The 20965-nt window shown below is 44.6% G+C and overlaps 1 protein-coding gene across 4 annotated transcripts in view; it reads left to right on the forward strand.

Moving 5' to 3' along the window:
- Positions 1-17592, forward strand: part of AGAP2 (ArfGAP with GTPase domain, ankyrin repeat and PH domain 2) — a 147751-nt gene extending 130159 nt beyond the window's left edge. For 2 of the 4 annotated variants that reach the window (XM_020784520.3, XM_020784517.3), the window contains exons 12-19: positions 5888-5989; positions 6122-6268; positions 8367-8426; positions 11114-11265; positions 13524-13614; positions 14588-14810; positions 16281-16536; positions 17140-17592. In XM_020784520.3, the coding sequence (XP_020640179.3) occupies positions 5888-5989; positions 6122-6268; positions 8367-8426; positions 11114-11265; positions 13524-13614; positions 14588-14810; positions 16281-16536; positions 17140-17346 (1238 nt within the window). In that variant the 3' untranslated portion in view covers positions 17347-17592. The remainder of the gene's footprint in view (positions 1-5887; positions 5990-6121; positions 6269-8366; positions 8427-11113; positions 11266-13523; positions 13615-14587; positions 14811-16280; positions 16537-17139) is intronic. The other 2 variants (XM_020784521.3, XM_020784518.3) reach the window with 1 other exon arrangement.
- The last annotated feature ends 3373 nt before the right edge of the window (positions 17593-20965 follow it).

Genomic DNA, 20965 nt, shown 5'->3' on the forward strand with positions numbered 1-20965 from the left:
GTTATAGAAATAGAAATCCAAAAAGTTAGGAGAAAGGAATAAACTGGTGCTTAATTTTTATTTTTTTTACAAAAATCACTGTATTTATAATGCAGTGGCTAAAATTCAATTGATTAATAATGTAACGGGCAGTGGTGATTTTCAGAAATAAAAGGCTCCCTTCCTACGGATTCTGCAACCCCAAAGGATTAACCACAATGAAGGGGATCCCAAGTGAGCCTTGGGACCTGGGGGAGAGGGAATCAGAAATGTTTAATTTCCAACAAATAAAATGTTGCAACTAATTACATCATCAGCCTTATACGATGTAAGTTTTATTGCTGAATTTCAGCCACAATATTAATGTGAAAGCTGGCTAGATAGCTCAATGACTTGGGTACCTGAAGTTTAGTAACGCCCCACCCCCCATGCCTTGTAGAGGAAGAGCCAGTCTGTGTGGCCTTGGGCAAGCTACATGATCCCAAAACACTCCCAGAAAAAGGGTGTGATGAACCACTTTTGAGTAGCGTATACCTAGGAAACCCTGGAACAGGTCACCATCAATCAGAATTGACTTGATGGCAAGTGAATTAATTAATATTAATATGTAATGATAAAAATGTTATGACAGTACATAAGAATGAGAACATTTTATCCAATACAATTGAATATGTGAAATGCAAATATTACAAGAAAACAAAATAGGAGTATAAAATCATAAAAATGAATCTAAATAGAGGACTGTAATAGTCCATAATTGTAATGGAGCTACAATGAATGGAGATGGAGAATTCACACAATTGATATGTGATGAGGAATGCAGGCATTGAGTTCCTTACTGTACTTTATACCATTCGACTTTATTCCAGGATATGTACGAAACCAGAAACTGGATCATATCCTTCATGTATGCTCTTATCTTAGAAAGGCAGACCTCCCTGATGCTAAAGGGATTGAGGACCACTGAGTGCATACAGAGAACCACTATGGTGATAGTGGCTAAAGCTACTAACTAGGACAGAGAGACCCAGGTATGAATCCCCACTTGTCCATGAAGCTCACTGAAGACCTTGGGACTGTTGCTACTTCCCATCCTAACCTACTTCCTAGAATGGCTGGTAGGAATATGAAGACAGCAAAATGTGCACACACCTTATTTATTCTTACCTGTTTTAGAAGGCAGAGTTGGTGTGGTGTAGCAGATAGAGCGTTGGGCTAGGTTTTAGAAGGCTGAGCTTCAAATCCCCCCTCAGCCGCGGAAACTCTCTGGAGAGGTTAACACAGTAAACTAGTCCTTGAACAACTTGCATACCTCAAGAACCTTCTTAGGGTCATGTAAGTTGTTAAAAAAATCGATGGCACATAACTACAACACAACTTATTTAATAACTTCAATAACTCATACTGTTTGCATGTAGGATTCCACGTTTCTGTGACAGCTGCTTCTGCAGCCATTGGCACCCTCATCTTCCTTCCTCTTCCTTTCCCTTGAAGTGCTCTGGGGCTGGTAGAAAAATGGTGGCAAGAGAACGCCCTGGTGAGCTGTTGCCCCAAGCACTCTGCTTCCTGAGACTGTCACCTCACCTCACAACAGTGTGACAGCTCCAGAAAGAAAGTAGGGGAAGATTAAATGTGTCAGACAGGACCGTGCAGCTTGGGCCCCAACAGTATGGCAGCCACCTGTGGCCGCCTACCAGGCTCCTGAAGTCCCCCTTCAGGAATTCTAGATAACCAGGATTTCAAAACAAACAGGGCATTTATTACAACATTGTATATAACTCAGAGTCTCCCTGAGAAGGACTGGACTCGATAATTCATAGGATCTCTTCCAGCTCTGCAGTTCTAAGATTAACACAAGCTCTTCCACTACCGCAGATGGGAAGAAAACAGAGCCTCACCTACATTGCACTGGGACTGTGGTGGCAACCACCACCTTCACCACTCCTCTAGAGGAGGAAGGAGAGGACTGTGTTGCTGTGATTGCACCTGCACATCCTCAGGTCCCAGAGGGGACACACCTGCAGCCCCCCCACCCCACCCCTGCCACAGGCCTGGCTCTAAGGCCCTCTCAGGGGAAAGTGATTCAGGAAGTAGTTTGCTCCAGAGACCCGTATAGACCATCAGAAGATCTCCAGAGCAGTAGAGCCCCAATGTTGCGGGAAGAGAATTTGCTGTGCTCACTCACACAAGCAACTGCCTCCTTCTGGCTTGTGACAGGGCCAGCCCTGATGCAACCTCTCTGTACATAAGGCATTTGTACCTCTGAACTAACTCATGTTATAATAATAATAATAATAATAATAATAATAATAATAATAATAATAATAATAATAATAATAATAATAATAATAATAATAATAATAATAATAATAATAATAATAAGTCTTGCTTTGTTCCCTGGACTCATTTTTACCACATGTGACCAGAATAGGGTCTGTTTATAAAACTGGTTTATTGAACTCCCACCCCCACCCTGTTTAGCCACTATATGTGACTGGTGTGTCACAACTTGTGTCATCTTGCAGTTAAGCATCCCAATTCAAAAGACAAATACCTTGGCAGCATCTTCTGATCACATAGGGAAAGCACATGAATTGCACAGCATATTTACATTTCCTGGCCCAGAGGTACTACCTCACTCTGTGAAAACGCTACAATCAAATAAAAAAAAAAGAAATGGAATTAATTTGATAGATTTTAGCTCTGGGCAGTTTGATTAACTTATTAAACAAATCAAATTTTGTACAAAAAATCCTGTGGTATCAAGTTGAATTAATGTGTTTGCTCAAGCAAGTAAACATTCAAATTTAATTCACAAATCTGGAAAGCTGTCTGTTTCCCTCCAGCCGAAGTACAGAGAATTTTGTATGACATTATCCAATAGTGAACCCTGGAGAAAGTCGATTTTAGATATATGGGAACCCTAGGACTTATAGATTTTATTAACAGCCTTGCTCTAAACTAAAGTCCATCACTTTCTTAAGTAAGTCAAGCTATCTCGGGACTTCCTTTTTTCCTGCTGCCTCCCACTTTTCCTAGCATTATCATATTACCCAATGAATCCTGTCTTCTTGTGAAAAGCATTTCAGTTCCTAGTGTCTAGGGTCAGACTTGATTTGATCTAGACTCTATTGTGTTCCAACTTCTCTTTTATTTTACCCTAAAATAAGATATTCCTCTGTTGATATTTTCAGCATTTCAAATCTAGGTTTGAAGGTCCCTTTTATTTTTTGGATCTTATGGAAGAGATATCTAGTGTTTTTTTGTTGTTGTTGTTGTTGTTGTTCTCTTCTTTCTTTGCTGAGATTACTATAACAGTTCTCTTCGTTTCTACCAGCAAGTCACAAGAAGTTGTATTTAAGATTCTGACCCTATTTCTGCCATCTTTTGCTTTTGCTTTTCATCTTTGTCAAGAATTTTAAGCATTTCATCAGTCATCTCTCAAAACTTTGATTTTCTTTTGGCTCTAGGAGTAGTGTTTTTGCATTTTTCTTTGATAATATTCTTGGTTTCAAACTATAGTGTTTTTGGTTCGTGGTCAATTGAGCTCAGTGTTGCAAATCTGTCCTTTAAAGAGTTTTACATGCTCCCTTAGAAAGTCTGGGTTTGATTTCCCACTTGGCCATGGAATTTCACCGTGGATATGGAACTGGTAGAACTTCCACTTTCCTTGAAAGCCCCATTTAGACTGAAAACAAGAGAATGAAATTCAATATGGACAAAGTTCTATACCTTTGAAAAAGAAACTAAATTCATAGTTACAAGATGTGGGATAGTTAGCTCAGAAATACTACTTGTGAGAGAGATCTTGGAATTGTTGCAGCTCACAAGCTGAATATGAGCCAACAGTGAAATGTTGCTATGAAAAAGGAAAATGCTATTTTCAGCCATATTAACAGAAATGTAGTCTGCAAGTCACATGCAGTACTAGTTCCCCTCTATTTGGCACTGGTCAGGCATCATCTTGAATACTGGGTCCAGTTCTGGAAGCCACACTTCAAGAAGAGATGCAGACAAATTGGAAGAATTTTACAGGAGAGTGACAAGGATGGTCAGGAGACTGGAAACCAAACCTTGTGAGGAAAGATTGAAAACTGGGCATGTTTAACCTTGAGAAAAAAAGACTGAGGGGAGATATGATAGTGCTATTCAAATACTTGAAAGGTCAGCATCTGGAGGAGGGGCAGGACCTGTTCTCGATCATTCCAGAGCGCTGGACACATAATCATGGGCTCAAATTACAGGAAGCCAGATTTCGGTTGAATATCAGGAGAAACCACTTAACTGTTAAAACAGTATGGCAGTGGAACCAATTACCTCAGGAGGTGGTGAGCACTCCAACACTGGAAGCACTCAAGAGAAAATTAGAAAATCAACTGTTAGATATACTTTGATTTGGATTCCTGCAGTGAGCAGAAGGTTGGACACAGGGGCTTTATAAGTCCCTTCCAACTCTCTTATTCTGTGATTCATAGTTTTCATATTCCGTATTCTAGTTGTATGTGCCATGCAGCGTTTCCTGTTTCAGTTGACAACTACAAGATGTCCTATCAGCTTTTATCCAGTTGCCTTATTAGTGACAGGAGTACAGTATTTGTACTTAGTCTTTGCTGTTCCACTGATTTCAGTGCCTTTCAGTCTAAGAGCCTCCTATTCTGGTGTTATCTCTTGTTTCATTCTGGAATATCTCATCAGAGGATTTTTGGGGCATAAAGTATTCCAAAGTGATTTATCATTGCCTTCTTTTGCTTAAAACTAATGGCTTGAGTGTCTCTGTTGATCTCTATGAAACATCCTCCACCTCCAGCACTTCCCACTACTGCTGATGCCTAGCAAAGTTTCTCTGCACCATCACCATTCGAACTATCTATTCTCTTCTGCTGATGCAGTCATTAGTTTCTGAAGATGATGGTTGCATTTTAGTCTGGTGTCTGAGTTTTGAGTAATACCAACTTGGTTGACTTAGAAATCTGGACTCATAATGGAGTCTAGCCTCTTAACAATATTTATCTCACTTTTCCTGAAACAGTCATACCCCTTCACTGTGCTATGTGTCTAAGGGGATGGATCTCTTGCCCAAGAAATCAGACCAAGCAAAGGAGGGCAAAAATTACATTCAGATGGCCGTTTAAAAACAAAAGCAAGTTAATCTGCTGATCAAGACAAATTTTATTAAAACAACTGTTCTGCTTTGGCCCTGTGGTTGAACCTAAATGCCCATCTGGCTTTGCTACCCTTTTCAGAAGCAGCAGAAGCAGTACTATTTGTCATAGGGTGGTGGTGGAATAAGGGACCTTGCTAATGATGGATGTCGTGCTCCCCATTGTTCTGGTCTGGTAACCACCAACATGAATGCTTTCTCACATTTGATAAAATATTTTTTTGGAAGTGTTCTTAGGTTATTGGATGTTGGTTGCCACCTTGTTGTCAGAGGGAAATAGATGGCAGGCAGGAAGGAGGCAAACTGGATGATGGTTGTAACCATCCTTTTATATTTTAAACCCCCCCCCCATGCACACTTTGAGACGAAGGTGTGCTGAAGAAGGCTTTAGGCTTGGCTGTAGACACTGGACAGTGAGTTACCCTGTTCAGTATTCCTCACTTGTACATCATGAAAGGGCTGTTTGAATAATCATAGGCGGGTTTTTTGTTTTTTTTGTCCTGATTTCCCTGGTCACAGGCTTGGAAGTTAGAGTAACTACTGCAGGCCTTGCCTTACCCTGTGGATGGGCTTTGATTGTAGGAGGTATCAAATGTCATTCCTAGGTGATCCATTTAAGAGTACCTGTTTTAGGACAGCTGGAAGAAAAACAACGCTGAGATTTTCAGGGCCTGTAGGCATACGTCAGCCAAATATTCTGAATCAAAGCCGCTTGGTAAATTCATACTTTTTTTTCTCCCTCAACAGCGAGCCCCAGTCCAGGACTGCTGAACCCTCCAACAGAGCCAGCATTGAAGCTCTTGGGCAAACCTGAGCGCCTGCAGCGCTCTGTGTCCTCTTCTAAGGCTGGTAAGTTCAGCAGGGTCCCCAAAGCACCCAAGAGCAGAGAGGATGCCTGAACATGCTAGACCCTTGGGGCCTGAGGAGAAAGGATCTGCCACCCGCTTTGTGTGACCTTCTTTCTCCCACACATTTTTGCAGAGGTCGCCATGGCTGCAGAAGGGCTGTCTAGTCCTGGCAGCAGTGGCAAAGACCCACCTCCTTCCCCTATGATTGACAGAAAGAAGCACAGGCGGAAGAAGCTCTCAACACCTTCAAAAACGGAAGGGTCAGCAGGCCAGGCAGAAGGTAAGAGGCCGCTGACAACAGCAGCACTTCTTAAAATGGAAGTACATAGTGTGGGGAGAGGGGGGATTATTTCCTGCGTGGAGACTGAATAGTGGGCTCCTGGAAGGCCATGGTTTGCCCCTCCAGGATATGGGAAAGGCCCTAGAAGAGTGTGTCAAGATAAATTTTCAGTACCTTCTTCAAAATTATATTTGCATTGAGTGCTGATCAAGTGCAATTGTATATGTGGGTGTTAATATTATGATTTTACAGATATCACTCCTAAAAGCTGTGTTCTCAGATGTGGCAATGAAGGCTGGTTTTTGCAACTAACAACATAAAACTTTAAGAACTAATTCTATATATATGTCGGGGATTGGGTGAAGCAGAATCAAATATATTTTATTTATTTATTTATTTATTTAATTTATATGCCGCCCACACTACCCAAAGGTCTCTGGGCGGCTTACAGCATTTGTAGTAAACAATCCCTTTACTAGGAATGGAACACTCTGTACATTTACTGAGATATGATTTCGCCTTCACATAGGAGTATCTATTCCAAATGCAGGTATTATGAAAGAGCTGTCTGAATAACGAAATGTGAGTTGATGGGTCATATCTGCAGCCACCGTTTAGAAACCTAAGATATCATTATAGGCCTCAGCTTGTGCTTCCCTTTGCCTGCTCTGGCTGTAGAACACAAGCAGAAGATCACTACACTGTGCTTGTGCTTCTCTTTTGTTTGCTGACCTACCATATGTAGTGTACTACGCTATACTACATATGGTTAGCTTTGGAAAGTGGCTTACCACTTGATCCAGCACAACTCTTTATCTCTTCTGATATTTTGGTGAGGCTTGTGCAAGGGTTCTCCCCCAATGAATTTTACCTTCTGGGTCAACTCTGCCTCATGTGTATGAGAGGTAGACAGGGCAGAAGGACAACAGGAATAGCAATCTCCTGGTTGTGTTCTTCAGTGACTGGTATATAATGCATAGTCATCAACATACACCCCGTTAGGCATTCATTTGTGTTACTGCTGGAATTTCCCTGTTACATTTAGCAACTACCTGATTTTCAAAGCAATCCTATATGAAAGATGAAAATGCCATTTCTGAAAGCACTCAGGGAGGGGGAAGATCCCAGAAAGAGGCTGCTTTAACTTTAGTGAAGCCCCACTGTGCTCCTCCACTTCTCCCCCTGACTGAACTCAGAAATGCAGAAGCCTCATTCAAGGCATTACAGTCTGAAACTAGCTAGGGCTTGAAGCATGGAGGTGACATGGGGATGCAGGTTAATACTTACCCTTTCAACTCAGCTGAATGTCAGGCAGACTTTCACTCCTTCACAGCAGACATCTGCATTCACAAGCCTGTTCAGCTGAATGAGCTTACAGCATTTCTGTTTTTCATTTGGGAGATACACCTCATCAGATCTCCGAATTCCAGAAATGCTATGAACGTATTTGGTAGGAAGTAGTATAATCCCCAGTGCAGACTGTCGCTGGGAGCACACAAAGGTCTGTCTCACTTCCAAGTGGGGTGAGGATGGGGGGTATCAGAGTTTTCCCTACATGCCCCCATCTCCATCATGCTTCAAACCTTACCCAGTTCCAGGCTGTAGTGCCTGAATAGGGCTACAGACAGACCGGGGGAGATAGCCTGGTGGTGGGGTGAGGGGGTACATATTATTCTCAGTTACAGGGAAGCTACACTGACAGCAATGGCATCCCTGAAAGATAGCGCCCCCCTCACTTTCTCAATCCAGAAGGAATTGTGTTAAGTCCATTTGGGCAGGTCACTACACTCAGTTCTGCCTGTATTGCTGTAGCTGTTGCAAAGCCTGCCATTTCCACTCTGAATAGGGCTTCACTCAGTGCCCCCTTTGCCCACCGAGGGGTTGCCACTGCTCTCACAGATTTCTCCCCCACTGCTTTCTGCCACGCTTCATGCAACCACCACCTCCACTGCCACCCTGTTCCCTGGGTCTGTGGGTTCTGATAGCCTCTGCTTTTTTATTATTTTTTTCCTCCTCTGAACTTTCTCCCCTTTTCTTCTTTTCCTCCCTTCTCTTTCTCTGCTTCTTGCTTCCTGCTTCCCCTCCGGACCCTCTGCAGCCAAGCGTAAAATGTGGAAATTAAAAACCTTTGGTAGTTTAAGAAATATTTATAAAACAGGTAATGAGCGACGGTGGCAGGTGCGGGCTCTTTTTGTGCCATGGCGCCTGTTGCATGCAATTGTGCTTACCTCGTGACATGTGGCCTGCGTAGATGTCTACCTTCCCCCGTGCTTCCCCTCTGACCAAGAGAACAACTTTCACATTTGGTTCTCTGGCCAAAAAGGAAGTACTTCCTGTCCCTCCGTTCTCACACCGTGTGCACAAAGATGGCTGAACTCTCAGAAATCTGTCATGTTGGCATTTCTCAAACTATGTTTTAGGGAACCATGGTATTCCTGAGAAATTTATCAGGGATGACTTGTTTGGAACTTAAGCCCTGAGAAGTGAATTGAGGGCTCCCCCTCACATGGCTGTCAGATCTCACAATCCCAGAAACGTTATGAGTCATGGATTGAGAAGAGGCTGAGAAATCGTTTGACACATTGCCATCTTTTCTGGCATTGTTCAGCTATGAGAACTGTTGAGTGTTTTCCAGTTACTTTAGCTCTCAGTTTGAGTAGGTGAATCCCAGTAGGCCAACACGTTACACATATCAATAGTATACCTTAGAATATATGCCCCCAGAAAACTGCAATGCAATGGTTCCTTGGCAGACAAATGCAGAAAGAGGAGCCCTGAAGGGGATGGGTGGGTGGGTTAAGGGAAGCCACTGATTTTGGCATGAGTCCCTATAATGCTCAGCTATTTTGCCCTTCCATCTAACCTGATAAAAAGCTTTGATCAAGTCAAAAGGAGTGATAAGAGTGAAATTTGTTTGGAAAACCTAGATAATCTGCTTCCTAGACCAGTATGCAAGCTGAATCACAGAGTCCCCTTTGCTGTTTGCCATTTTAAAGATGTTGAAATAGCGTTTTCAGGTGAAAGAAATGAAACGATAATGAATCCATTTGTGAAAATAACATACAAATGCATAATATATTAGGGGAAAATTGCTTTGGAAAAAAAGAATAAGCAAAATTGCATACAAAAGATGTAGATTAGGGGGAAATCCATGAAAATCTATATACATGGGAGTTTTCTTTTTAAATTGCAAACTGTTATGGCAACAGGACCAGATGAACTTAATGATCAGGAAAATCAGAAACTGATAAAACAACCTGCCTATTTCTTACTTGCTTTTATGTATCCCATTCTAACATTGAGACTGTGCTGAAAGTTCTGCAGGACAATAGGGCGGGCAATAATTTTAAAAGAAAATTATTATTATTCATTATGCATTGATTACATTTTTATTCCCACCTTGTTCCAAAGAGTTCAGGCAGAGTTGAGGATACCACCCCCAGATGCACCCCCGATTTTATCCTCCAAACGCAAAGCATGACAGGCTCAATGAGCTATGAGATCATATATAAATTTTAATATTAATCTAGTCACTGCTAGTCTGACACTAACTAATGCCCCCTTACTGCCTTTGTTTCACATAAGACAGAGCATCCTCTTCTGTGCCACCTTCACCTCTGGTCTGGACACATTATTCAGTGAGCTGTAAAGCAAAGGCGGTGGGGGGGGGCAAAAAGGGCTGAGTATGCAAGAAGCATTGTAGCCCCTGTAGTTTCCATTTCCACCTTTTCAGAGGAAGCCAGAGCTTTGGAATTCCACTTTTTTTGGACTGATCATCCAACCAGCATGACTTAGCTGTGCTGGCTGGGGTGTTTCTGCGAGTTGTGGACCCAAAAAGGGAGCACTTCTAAGCTCTTGCAGGGAAAGGCTGTATATCTGGTGGTGCCAAGCAAAGGGATGCCCAAAGCAACCCCTGTCAGGACTCAAACCCAAAAAAGATCCCTCCCCTCAAACTCCAGCCCTCTTGTCAAACTATAAGAATCTCAGGGAAGTGGCAGCAGTTATTTCTGGTTACTTGAGAAGACCCAGTATGTGGACACTGCTGTTTCCTTTCCTGTGTTCATGCATATGCCTTCCTTCTCTAGTCAAAGCATTCAGTGGAGAAGGGAAATAGGGCTATGCTGTTTTGGCCTAGAGTGTAGTCTGTACTGCCCAGAGAGAACTTTAAGTACTATATAAGCAGCACACGTTGCTTGTTTTGTTTTGCTTTGTTTTGCACTGCACACTTTATTGCTAGATTTGGGGGCACCTGCGCCAGGAGTTTGGGCAAGCTGTTCCTAGTTTCCTGCTGGCTAGGGCTGCCATCTTCAGTGGCTCTCAAGAAGCCAAAGAGTATGAGCTAAAGTTAAAGCATGGGAGGAAGTGAGGATATCTGAGTTCAAGCCTCATCTCTGCCATGGACCCACTGCGTGGCTTTCTACAAATACCCCAGCTTCAGCCCACCAACTGTAACAATGGCAATTAGCAACTTGTCTTGACAGCATTCTTGTGAGAAAAAGCAAGAAAACTGTGTGAATAATATTAGCATGGCAAATATATGCAGTGGTCTGTGTTTAGATATTTGTAATAAGGGGTTTCCTGCCCTAAGAAAGGTGATGACCTCATAGCATTCTGTCAGCCTCACCTTATTGGACTAATAGGTTAGCTAACACAAGGTCCCTACTGTGTCCCCAGCAGAATTGTTATTGATCAAACTGCCATTTTACCCACCCCTTGATTTATCAGACACCCCTGACCGAGTGAGCACAGGGAGGGAATGGGGGCCCCCCAGCCTCATTTGGAGGGTATAGGGGAACTCGAGCCTCACCTGCTGTCCTGCCTGAGCCTGCTCTTTCGCACCCACAGAGGAGGAGAATTTTGAGTTCATCATCGTCTCCAGCACAGGGCAGACCTGGCACTTTGAGGCCAGCAGCTTTGAGGAGAGGGACTCCTGGGTCCAGGCCATCGAGAGCCAGATCTTGGCTAGCCTACAGTGCTGCGAGAGCAGCAAGAACAAGGTATGAACCTCTTTGCACTCCCAACTGGCCCCATAATGTATTCTCGAAGTCTTTCACGGACGGGATCCGATGGTTGTTGTGGTTGTTAAGAACATGGCCAAACAGCCTGGAAAACCCACAACAACCATTGACCTCATAATGATCTGTGTTAGGTTATGATGGTTATCTGTGTAGGTTATGATGATTGAAATATGCATATACATCACCTTTTACTGTATTATCTAGGCAGCACAGTCAGCTGTCTGCTCCTGAAAGGCTTACAATCTGAAAGTGACAACAGAGAAGCCACAGAGGGAGAGACAGGGTGGAGAGGGAAGAAGGTAGGCAAATGTCATGAGGTCTGCTTGGTGACATTTGGGAATGAGATTTAAGAGGATAAGGTGATATCTGAAAGACAGGAAAAGAAAATCCATTATATGCTCCAGTAGGTTTTCTGCACCTGCAGGAGTTTGGACTAGATGACCTTCCTGTTCATTCCGCCTCTGTGATTCCAGGAACCTCATGGATATGTCTCAGGCATGAATTCCATACAGCGAGGGAGATGGCCCTCTGAGGGACAAACAACCAGCAGTCAGCTAAGAATGGATGAGTAGAAGCCAGAGGCAGGGATATAATGTAAACCTCCATCAGGATGGCACGTTTTTGGGATCACTACTCGAACACGAAACAGAACATGTCTAGAAACATTACCTCACTCCCACCTGCAGGTGCTGATAGCAAGATGAGAATTGCAGTCATGAGGGGGCAAAAAAGCTAGGAAGGAAGAACAAGCAGTCATAGAGAAAATATTGGGAATAGCTGAAAGTGACTGCTCAAAGAACTAGGAGCCTTCAGCTGGAAGAAGGATTGTGACAGATGATCCGGCTCAGTGGGAGCTAATGAACTGGGAGAGAGGAGGAAGAAGGAAGTTAAGCGGATATATATATATAACACGCGTGCATGTCATTGAGCCAAATGCTGGCATAGCCAGTAATCTTGTTTCATCCCAGTGTGCTTCAGGAAGGAGATCCATGGGTTTTTGGTACATGCTAACTGTTCATGCATTTACCAGTTCATTCACTGCCCTGGTTTTTTTTTCTCTCTTATGAAAAACCTTTTTTAAAAAAATTCTCGCTTAGACAGGGACTGGGCATTTCTTTCTGGCATCACAGTTGCCAGCCAATGACCACCATGTAGAAGAGGCTTTTGCTTCATACTTGCAGGACTATCCCACCTCCATCCATGCCTGAGCTCAGGCTCTCTCTATGGGGAAAGACTGTTCCAGGAAGTTTTGGATTAAATGCAATCAGGATGTTCCCAGAAGGGCACCACTATGCTAAAAAGGTCGTTTCTGGAAGCCCTTTTAACTTGAATAGGTTTTCCCGCTGGACTTTAGATTGTTAGGCGGTAGTAAGGACTCTCCAGCGTAAGAGGCAGCTGTGAGAATCCTAGCAATCAGACAGCTGTGTAGCTGGTACTGGATGTTACTATTATGTGCACAGTACCATCAAAGTAATTGACAGCTCATAGTATGAGCCAAGGAGTGGCGGGGGGGGGAGGTACTTTTCTGAAGAGCCTCTGAGGATTAGTGGGGAAGAGTTGGGAGACATGAAATAAGGGAAGATCCATGCAAGTGAATGCATTCACAGACAGTCATTTCTTATTGTCTTTACTTTCACTTAGATGAAGTGGAAGCAACTTGTATCCTTCCAGGTGGAGTTGAACAACTACTCTCCCATCATCTCTCACTGTTATCTGTGCTGGCTAGGGTTAATGGAAATTACAGTTCAACACCATGTGGAACACCACAAGATTTACTCACCTGATTCAGGTGACTACGTCTGTGTTTGGACCTTACCATTTCAACCTTCAGGTTTATAGGAATGAATGCTCCTCCAATCAGTTACCTAGTATGTCAGGGGAAAGGATTCTAGTCTCTAGTCTCCTCTCCACTAGGCTAGCTTTGATTGTGCTGGGATCTTATTATATATATTTGTATGAGCTGGAAGGCGGTGCTCATATAAATACAGAGATGCAAGGAACAAAGCGATATATCCAGTAGCTACCCTGTTACAGCCATGAATTGAGGCTAAGATTGCAGAACAAAACTCACACAGATTGTGAAGAGGGATTTAAAAGAAATAGTTGTACTCATTCATCTCTGTGATGTCTGCTTGAGGAGAGAGGAAATAAGGAACAGTTTTCAAGGTACTTGACCTCAAGCTCTGGAACAAGTAGTACAATGGCATGCTTCCTAGCTTCTCCTATCGTCTGTGCAGGCTCGGATGGACAGCCAGAGTGAAGCCGTGGCCATCCAGGCCATCCGTAATGCCAAAGGCAATTCCTTGTGTGTGGACTGTGGAGCACTCAGTAAGTATTTAATCCCCATACAAAATAGTGGTCTCTAGACTAGAGTGAGCCATAGAGGGCATCCTTCCTTAGGAGCGGGGCTTTGGAAGGATTAGAACTGAAAGCGCTAGGATTGGGATGCTGCCATTGGACACTGCCTACTCCTGTCTACTGTCCATTCCTTAGGTAAGGGTTACAATCCTAGCTGAGTCTGGCTGGAGTCTTCTTCAGAGTTGTAGTCGAAAGCACCTGGGTGGTGCCAGGTTTGTGAGTGCTGCTGAGTGCATTGGTTGATTCTTTACTACATGGGAGACTCCAATGAGTCCCACCACATACCCCAAAACAATTGGACCGAAAAAGTCTGCATGTACACGAGGGGTGTGGGAGGCAACTTTGCCATGTTTTGAGGGACTTCCATACACCCTTCCAAGGTGTTTTTTTTTAAAGGACACTAGAGGATACAATGGGAATTTTCGAGTTAAATTAAAAAACACCAAAAGAAAATTGAAGGAGGGCAGATGCAGCTCTGCAAAATCCAGAGATGGATATTTGGGGCCCTGAGACTTTTGGAGGTTGCCTGCACCTACTTTATGGTGACACAGGAGACAAGGGATATTAGTGCTGCTTGTTTAACATTTATCTGGAGTGCTAGGTATCATCATGAACAAAGATGGGATGTGATTTCTGCTCAGAGAGTGATGGGCTATAGTCAGCAAACACCAAGTGGGCCACGAGAGTAGGAGAAGTGAGAAGATGTTGACAAATTTAAAAATAAAAAATTATACCAATGTCTGTAAATTAGCTATGATCACAAGAAAAAAAAAACTCATTGGCCTGTTGACCTGGATCAACACAGTTGTCTGAATTTGGGGGCTGTCATTGAGACGCGGTTACTGATACTGTACTATACTTTTAAATCTCTCACCATATCTCTATCTAAGAGGGATGGTCAAGTCCTCCTTCATTTCTCACTGGCTTAATTTCGTTGCTCCAGACCCCACCTGGGCCAGCCTGAACTTGGGGGCCCTAATCTGCATTGAGTGCTCAGGCATCCACCGGAATCTAGGCACCCACCTGTCACGCGTGCGCTCCCTTGACTTAGACGACTGGCCCCTGGAGCTCACATTGGTGCTCACTTCCATTGGCAACGAGATGGCCAACAGTGTCTGGGAGAAGTGCACGCAGGGACGTCGGAAACCCACCTGCGAGTCATCACGGTGGGTGCAAGTTGCTGCATTATTATTACACAGTGACCATGTAGTACTGCTGCAGCCCAATATATAATCTCCAGGGCATTCCCCCTGTTGAAATGAATGTAGTACAACTAGTAAACATGCACAATTTGCTATGTTAAGTTACCAATTAAGGGCATGATGTACCTATTTGAAGTCCTACTGATTTTCCAGCAAAGGCAGTGGAGATGTTAAGCAGTGTATTTTACACCCTGGAACCAGTGATAACTTAAAAGCATTTACCTTTGGCTGGATTGTGCCCTTAATTGATTAAAACCTATGATCACAGTTAGTAGAAAAGAAAATAATGATTTTTAAAATTAGGTATACCCTGCCATGGATTTTAGTCTTCCTTTATGCTTTGTTTGCCAAGTACATACTTGTTCCTTTGGTTTGGTATGATTGATCTGTCTCTATGTAAAGAGAATCCTGCTGAATGGATCAGACTTAAACATCATTGTAGTCCAGCAACTCAGGGCTGCAACTACATTGGCAAGCTGAATTGCTCCAATTTGGCTTTTCTGCTAATTGCTTTTCAGCCTGTATAATGGTTGAATTCTCAGTTCAGCTTTCACAAGGACTGCGGACTGATTCGGGAGTTCACTGTTTATACTGGATGCCATGAGAGTCTCATTTCAGCCCCCAACCCCTCTTATTTCCTTCCTCCCTCTCATCTCATCTCTGCCTATCATTTTATGGTTCACTGTCAAACTCCTTGGTTTTGAAAGGGTTATACCATGTTCTGGAAGAGATAGGAGCATTCCAAATTTGTTCTTCTTAATGTGTACAGAAATAGCACATCCCACAGGAATGTCTTTTATTTTGTCTGGGTTGTTTCTTTTTTGGTTGTTATTTTTTAAAACAAATTTTCTCACCCAGAGATGATCTATCAATACTAGTGTTAAGGTGGTAAGGTGATTTGGCGCTAAAAAAAAGTGAAAAAAAATCAGAGCATGGTCAGGGGGCAAAGAACACAGGGGTGGATGTTTCTGTGGTCCTGAACATCCTGCTCCAACTGCCTCCGTCACTGAGACACTACCCAAAAGACATACGCCCTGTCATTATGAGCCAACTGACCACACAGAAAAAAGTCAATTTGAATCATCCTGGCTTGAAAAAAGTACTACAAGCCTCCAGTGGCAGAGAAAAAAACACCTGTGCATTGAGAGCAAAAAGGGTCGAAAAGATTCAAATTGGCCTTTGTGTCATGTGATCAGCTAAAATATTTTCAAATCCGTTCATTTTGTAAGTGGAACAAATCCCATGGTATTTGACCATGTAGTCGCAGCCTCAGTAGGCCACTATGAGAAAGAAGTGGCTGCCAGTAAGGAATGGAAGTCAAACACTGTCCCTTCTATGGTTCTTCAATGACTTGTATTCACTGGTTCTGAACCTGTGGATTCCATAAAAACATCATGACCAGTAGGGCCTCTCTGTCTCTGTCTGTCTTCTCAGAGAAGAGCGGGAGTCTTGGATCCGAGCCAAATATGAGCAGCGGCTGTTCCTGGCACCACTGCCCAACTCTGAACTCTCCTTGGGGTGCCAGCTCTTCCAGGCAGTGCTGGAGCAAGATTTGGATGCTGTGCTGCTGTTGCTGGCCCACAGTTCCAAGGAACAGATCAATGCCCCTACCGGTGACAAGGACCGGCGCACAGCCCTGCACGTGGCCTGTGACCTGTCACATGTGGTCATCACCCAGCTTCTGGTGTGGGTGAGTAGTTCTTGGAAATAGAAGAGAGGCACACAGGGAAGCTCAGGGTAAAATGAGGCTTCCTTTCAGCTCTCCTCACGCACCCTGGATCACAGTGGTTAAGGTGGGGGATTCCTTTTGGTGAAAAAGAGGCTCTCTTTGATTAGGGCTGATTTCCAGGACCAAAGCACTCTACCAGGCAGCTCCAGTGGGAGGTGGCAACACATTAATCTCTCCAGGGCTGCATAATGAAAGCTGGGTGTTTGCAAAATCAACATGCAGACAGACCCTATTGTCTCTCTACAACAAAACAGAGTGCCAGGGTTGCAGAGAAACAGGGCTGGGATTAGAAGGTATTCTAGCCACCGGCCCTTACGGATTTTGGGAAAACATAACAAGGACTGAAAAAAAAAGCAAGGTATGCAGGGGAAAGCAGCCTCTTCCCAGGCTGCAGTGGATATAAAGGGCAGCCCAGGGTGCAGCTTTATCTGCTTCCTCACAGAAGCCCTAATTTTCCAGCTATCCAAATAAGCCTGGATGTGTCTATAAGTCAAGGAGAGGAAGGTTGGGGGGTGGTGGGGCCCAATGCCCAATGCTACTCAACCATTCTTTCGTCCCCCACAGTATGGTGCTGATGTGAAAGCCTGGGATGCCGTGGGCCACACCGCCCTCTTCTACGCCCGCCGATCTGGGAGCCAGGAATGCATTGACATCCTTTTGCAACACGGTTGCCCAAACGAAGGCTACAGCACCATTGCCACCCCTGGCCTGCGCCGGAAGAGCAGTAGTGCCAGCGTGGGGAGGACTGAGGCCCGAACTGCCCTGGTGTAGCATGCCAGGGGGATCCTCTTCCCCATCCACATGGTGCCAGGAGGGATATCCAGTGACTGAGACCTACCCTCCTTAGGGAGACCTCACTCCCCTCTGGCATCTGGACCCGGACACCGAGCAGTTTGGATGAGGACCGCCTGCCTTGTGCAGGGCGTGGCCGTTGCCATCCCGAGTCCTCCTTTGATTGGCTCTGCTGAGCGCAGGCACCGGCCAGGGGGACGCCCAGCTCACCCTCTCTCGCTCCCAGGCCTGGAGCGGCTCCGCCAGTTGCCAGGACAACGGCCATCTCTCCCGGCCGGCTGGGAAAGAGAGGCCTGCAGGGCACCCAGCATCCAAGCACTTAGGAGGGAAGAAGCAGGGCCCAGGACAGTTGTGTCACCTTCATCACGGGTGGGGTGGGGAGAGAACTTTAGGGAACAAGGGGGAGGGCAAGCAGTTTTGTGGGGTTTTTTTTTCCCTTTCCCTTTCTTTCTGTGTTTGTAACTAGCTTTGAAGGTGGAATGTAAATCAGTGTTATTGAAGTGGTCAGTGACTTGAGCCTCAGTGAAGCAACTTGAAGCGGGCCTAAAAACAAGGATGGGTGTGCAGAGCGTTGAAGGAGCTAGGAGCGTGCTTCCGACCGTGGTGCCACAGGGGGGTGGCGGTGGGTGAACAGAAAGCTGAGAAGGGAGCGCTCAGGCCACTTCATTGGCTTCTTCTGGGAACACCAACCAGCCCCTTGCCTCAGTTATCTGTGGGTTCAGGGTGCTCAGCTTACTGAGAGCATCTGGGCTGTGGGGACACTAGAAGGGACTCCAGCCATCTCCGTGGAGCCAGGGACACACAACATGGGGCCGGGGGAAGCAAAGCGACAATGGAAGAATGGAAGACACCGCTCGGTTGGGGAGAATCCACCATTCAAGCTCTTGTTCCTTAACTCCTGTCACCCGCTGGGTTTTCTTCTCTGTCATATGCTGAAGACGAGACATCCTGGCTCCTGGAGCCATAGAGGGAGAGCCAGGAGTATCCCTGTAGGGAAAACAGCCTCTGTTTTTCTAAGGAAGTGAAGCAGCAGCCTCTCTCTTTTTAAGCCTAGAGCATTTTGTTGTTGTTTTTTCCAACGAGAAGGATATTTTTATTAAGAGGCCAGTGCTCCTAACGCTTGTTTTTCTGAGGCATTTTTCTTCGACATTTTGAGAGGCCGTAGCACAGGCCATTGGCAACAAGGTGCATTCTCGGCCAAAACAGTCAGCCAGTGTTGTTCTGCTGTGTTTGATCCAAACTGATTGCCTTGCCTTTTTCCTCAGGCAGACTCAGGATCACCCCATCGTAACCTGGCAAAACCATGCACACACCTTATTCAAACTGCACTGAAACACATTCCTTCTGCCAACGTTCCCCAGGCTCCTGGGCCTGACCCTTGCACTGAAATAAATACATATGTATATATCTTATTATGCGCCATGGAAGGCCCAAGGGTACCTCCACCTTGTTCTTAAGAGCTCTTTCACCCTTGCAGGTTATTCCAAAAGGGCAGCTAATGATGAAGCAGCTGGTGGCCAAACACAAACACGGGTGACGAAAGGGCTGGGTGTTTTAAGAGGGATTGATTCTACAAGATACCCGTCTTGTATGGATGCTGAGAACCCAGCCAAAACTATGTGGGAGTATCTTTATAAGCAACAAAGGCCCTAGCGTTTAAAACATATCCTTTTAAAAAGAAAGGATGATTTGTAATAAGCCCCATTCTCTCATCCACTCCTATGGATTTCATTCCCTTTCTAACTAATCTTACTGTTTTTAATTTATTGTTTTATTTTGAGAGCCAGAAAAAAAAAAGGATGAAATCTTTCTCTTTTTTCCTCTTTTCTGGTTTGGCAGCTCTCCTGATGCAGATGTCTACAGCCCTTCTGTCTCTTGCTTTGGCAGAGGCCTCTGTGTGGTTGTGATGACTGGTGTGGTCTCAGGCTTTATTTCAAATCTGTGATCAGGGTAATGCTGTGAATCCCCTCTTCACCCCTTTTGCGGGCAGATCTGGGTGGGTCAGGAGTCAGTATCAACCATGGCAGTAACTGGCTCTGCTCTGCACCTTCTTGAATCAGGCAATGGGGCAGACACCCATCTCAGTGACATTACCCTTTCCTACCCCTCTGAATGTATTGGCGACTGTGTTGCACGAGACCTGTACCCCACAGCCACTCAGTGGAGGCAAAGGGGCCCGATGTCAAGGAGAGCTAGGCTTGACGCCACAAGAAGTAGAGAGGGGAGGCTCCCCTGCATCTTGGCCTCAGCAAGACTGCCTGCCCTGATGGCCAGAGCCCATGAGCCCAAAAAAGAACAAAGGAGGGGCCAGCAGCATTGGCTCTTGAAGACTGAATGTAATTTATGCTGTTTAGGCTGGCAATTCAGCACAATGGTCTGGCAGAATCTGTGGCGGAAGCCCTGGACTTTGGCTTTCTCTGGGGGAAGGTGTGGTGGGGAGGGGGGAAGGCGGAGATGCCAGAGCTGATACCATTGGCCCTGTGCAGCTGATGTAATCTCTTGGATTGTAACTTGTAAGTATGTGACAATGTAAGAAGATATAACAACAATGACTGGTTATTCTTGCTTGTGGTTGCTGTGGAGAGTTTGGTGGTGGGTGGACTTACAGAGCTACTCCGTTTTTCACCTCTTCATGGTAGATACCAGCTCTTTTCCCGGCTTCCTCCATGCATCACACCAAAAGAACCACCTCTTACCATACCAGACATAAAATTTACTCAACAATGAGTACACAAAGAAACGACACAGGTGACAATTGTCCAAGGAGGGATATCTTAAAGCAGAAACGGAGAACACATAAGCCTCCCACTGTTATTCTATTACAACTCTTTGAAACCCCAGCATAGCCACTGGTAAGAGATGATAGGAATTGTAATCCAACAGCATCTGGAGGCCTACACATTCCCCACCCCTGCCAAGGAAAACGGTGGTTGCTTGATTCCACCTCTTATGACGAGAGTGTCTGATTTTTATTCAAGTAGATATAACATAAAGTGCATGTTTCCCCAAGATGGATGGCAGAGGTAATTTCCCCCAGAACCACAATTGCATTTTCTAATCAGGGTTTTTTACAGGATCCAGGCTAAGACACTGGGGGCAAGTACATTAAACCTATTTCATTATGAGAATTCATAAAAAATGATCTGGTGGTAAACAATGAATGGATCAGAAAACAGCCAAATAATTACAAAAATCAGGACAATTAAAAATCAATAACATATAGTAAAAACTGATTGATCAAATGAGTTCTGAGCAAACAAATGTCTCAACACAGAACTGACTTTAAGGCAAGCACTTGTTGCACCCCTATACAATGGGGTGCTTCTCACACAGGCGGTGTGGGGCACTGCTCTGAGACCACTCCCAAACAAGTAAGACATGTCAGTCGTGGCAATTGTGAATCTAGCATCAAATCAATCTGAAGCAACCACTTGGTGGTTTGAGGTCAGTTCTCTCCAAGAGATACTAAAGTCTTCTTTTGCAGGGATACAAGATAGCTGAGCTTTATAGAATGTGGAATCAAGAAGACATTTCTTCCACTGGTGGAAACTTGCAGTCACCGGCCCACCTATGATATTGGCTAGAGGTGCCTCACAGA

Source organism: Pogona vitticeps, chromosome 2, assembly GCF_051106095.1.
Source record: "Pogona vitticeps strain Pit_001003342236 chromosome 2, PviZW2.1, whole genome shotgun sequence".
Classification (NCBI taxonomy): domain Eukaryota; kingdom Metazoa; phylum Chordata; class Lepidosauria; order Squamata; family Agamidae; genus Pogona; species Pogona vitticeps.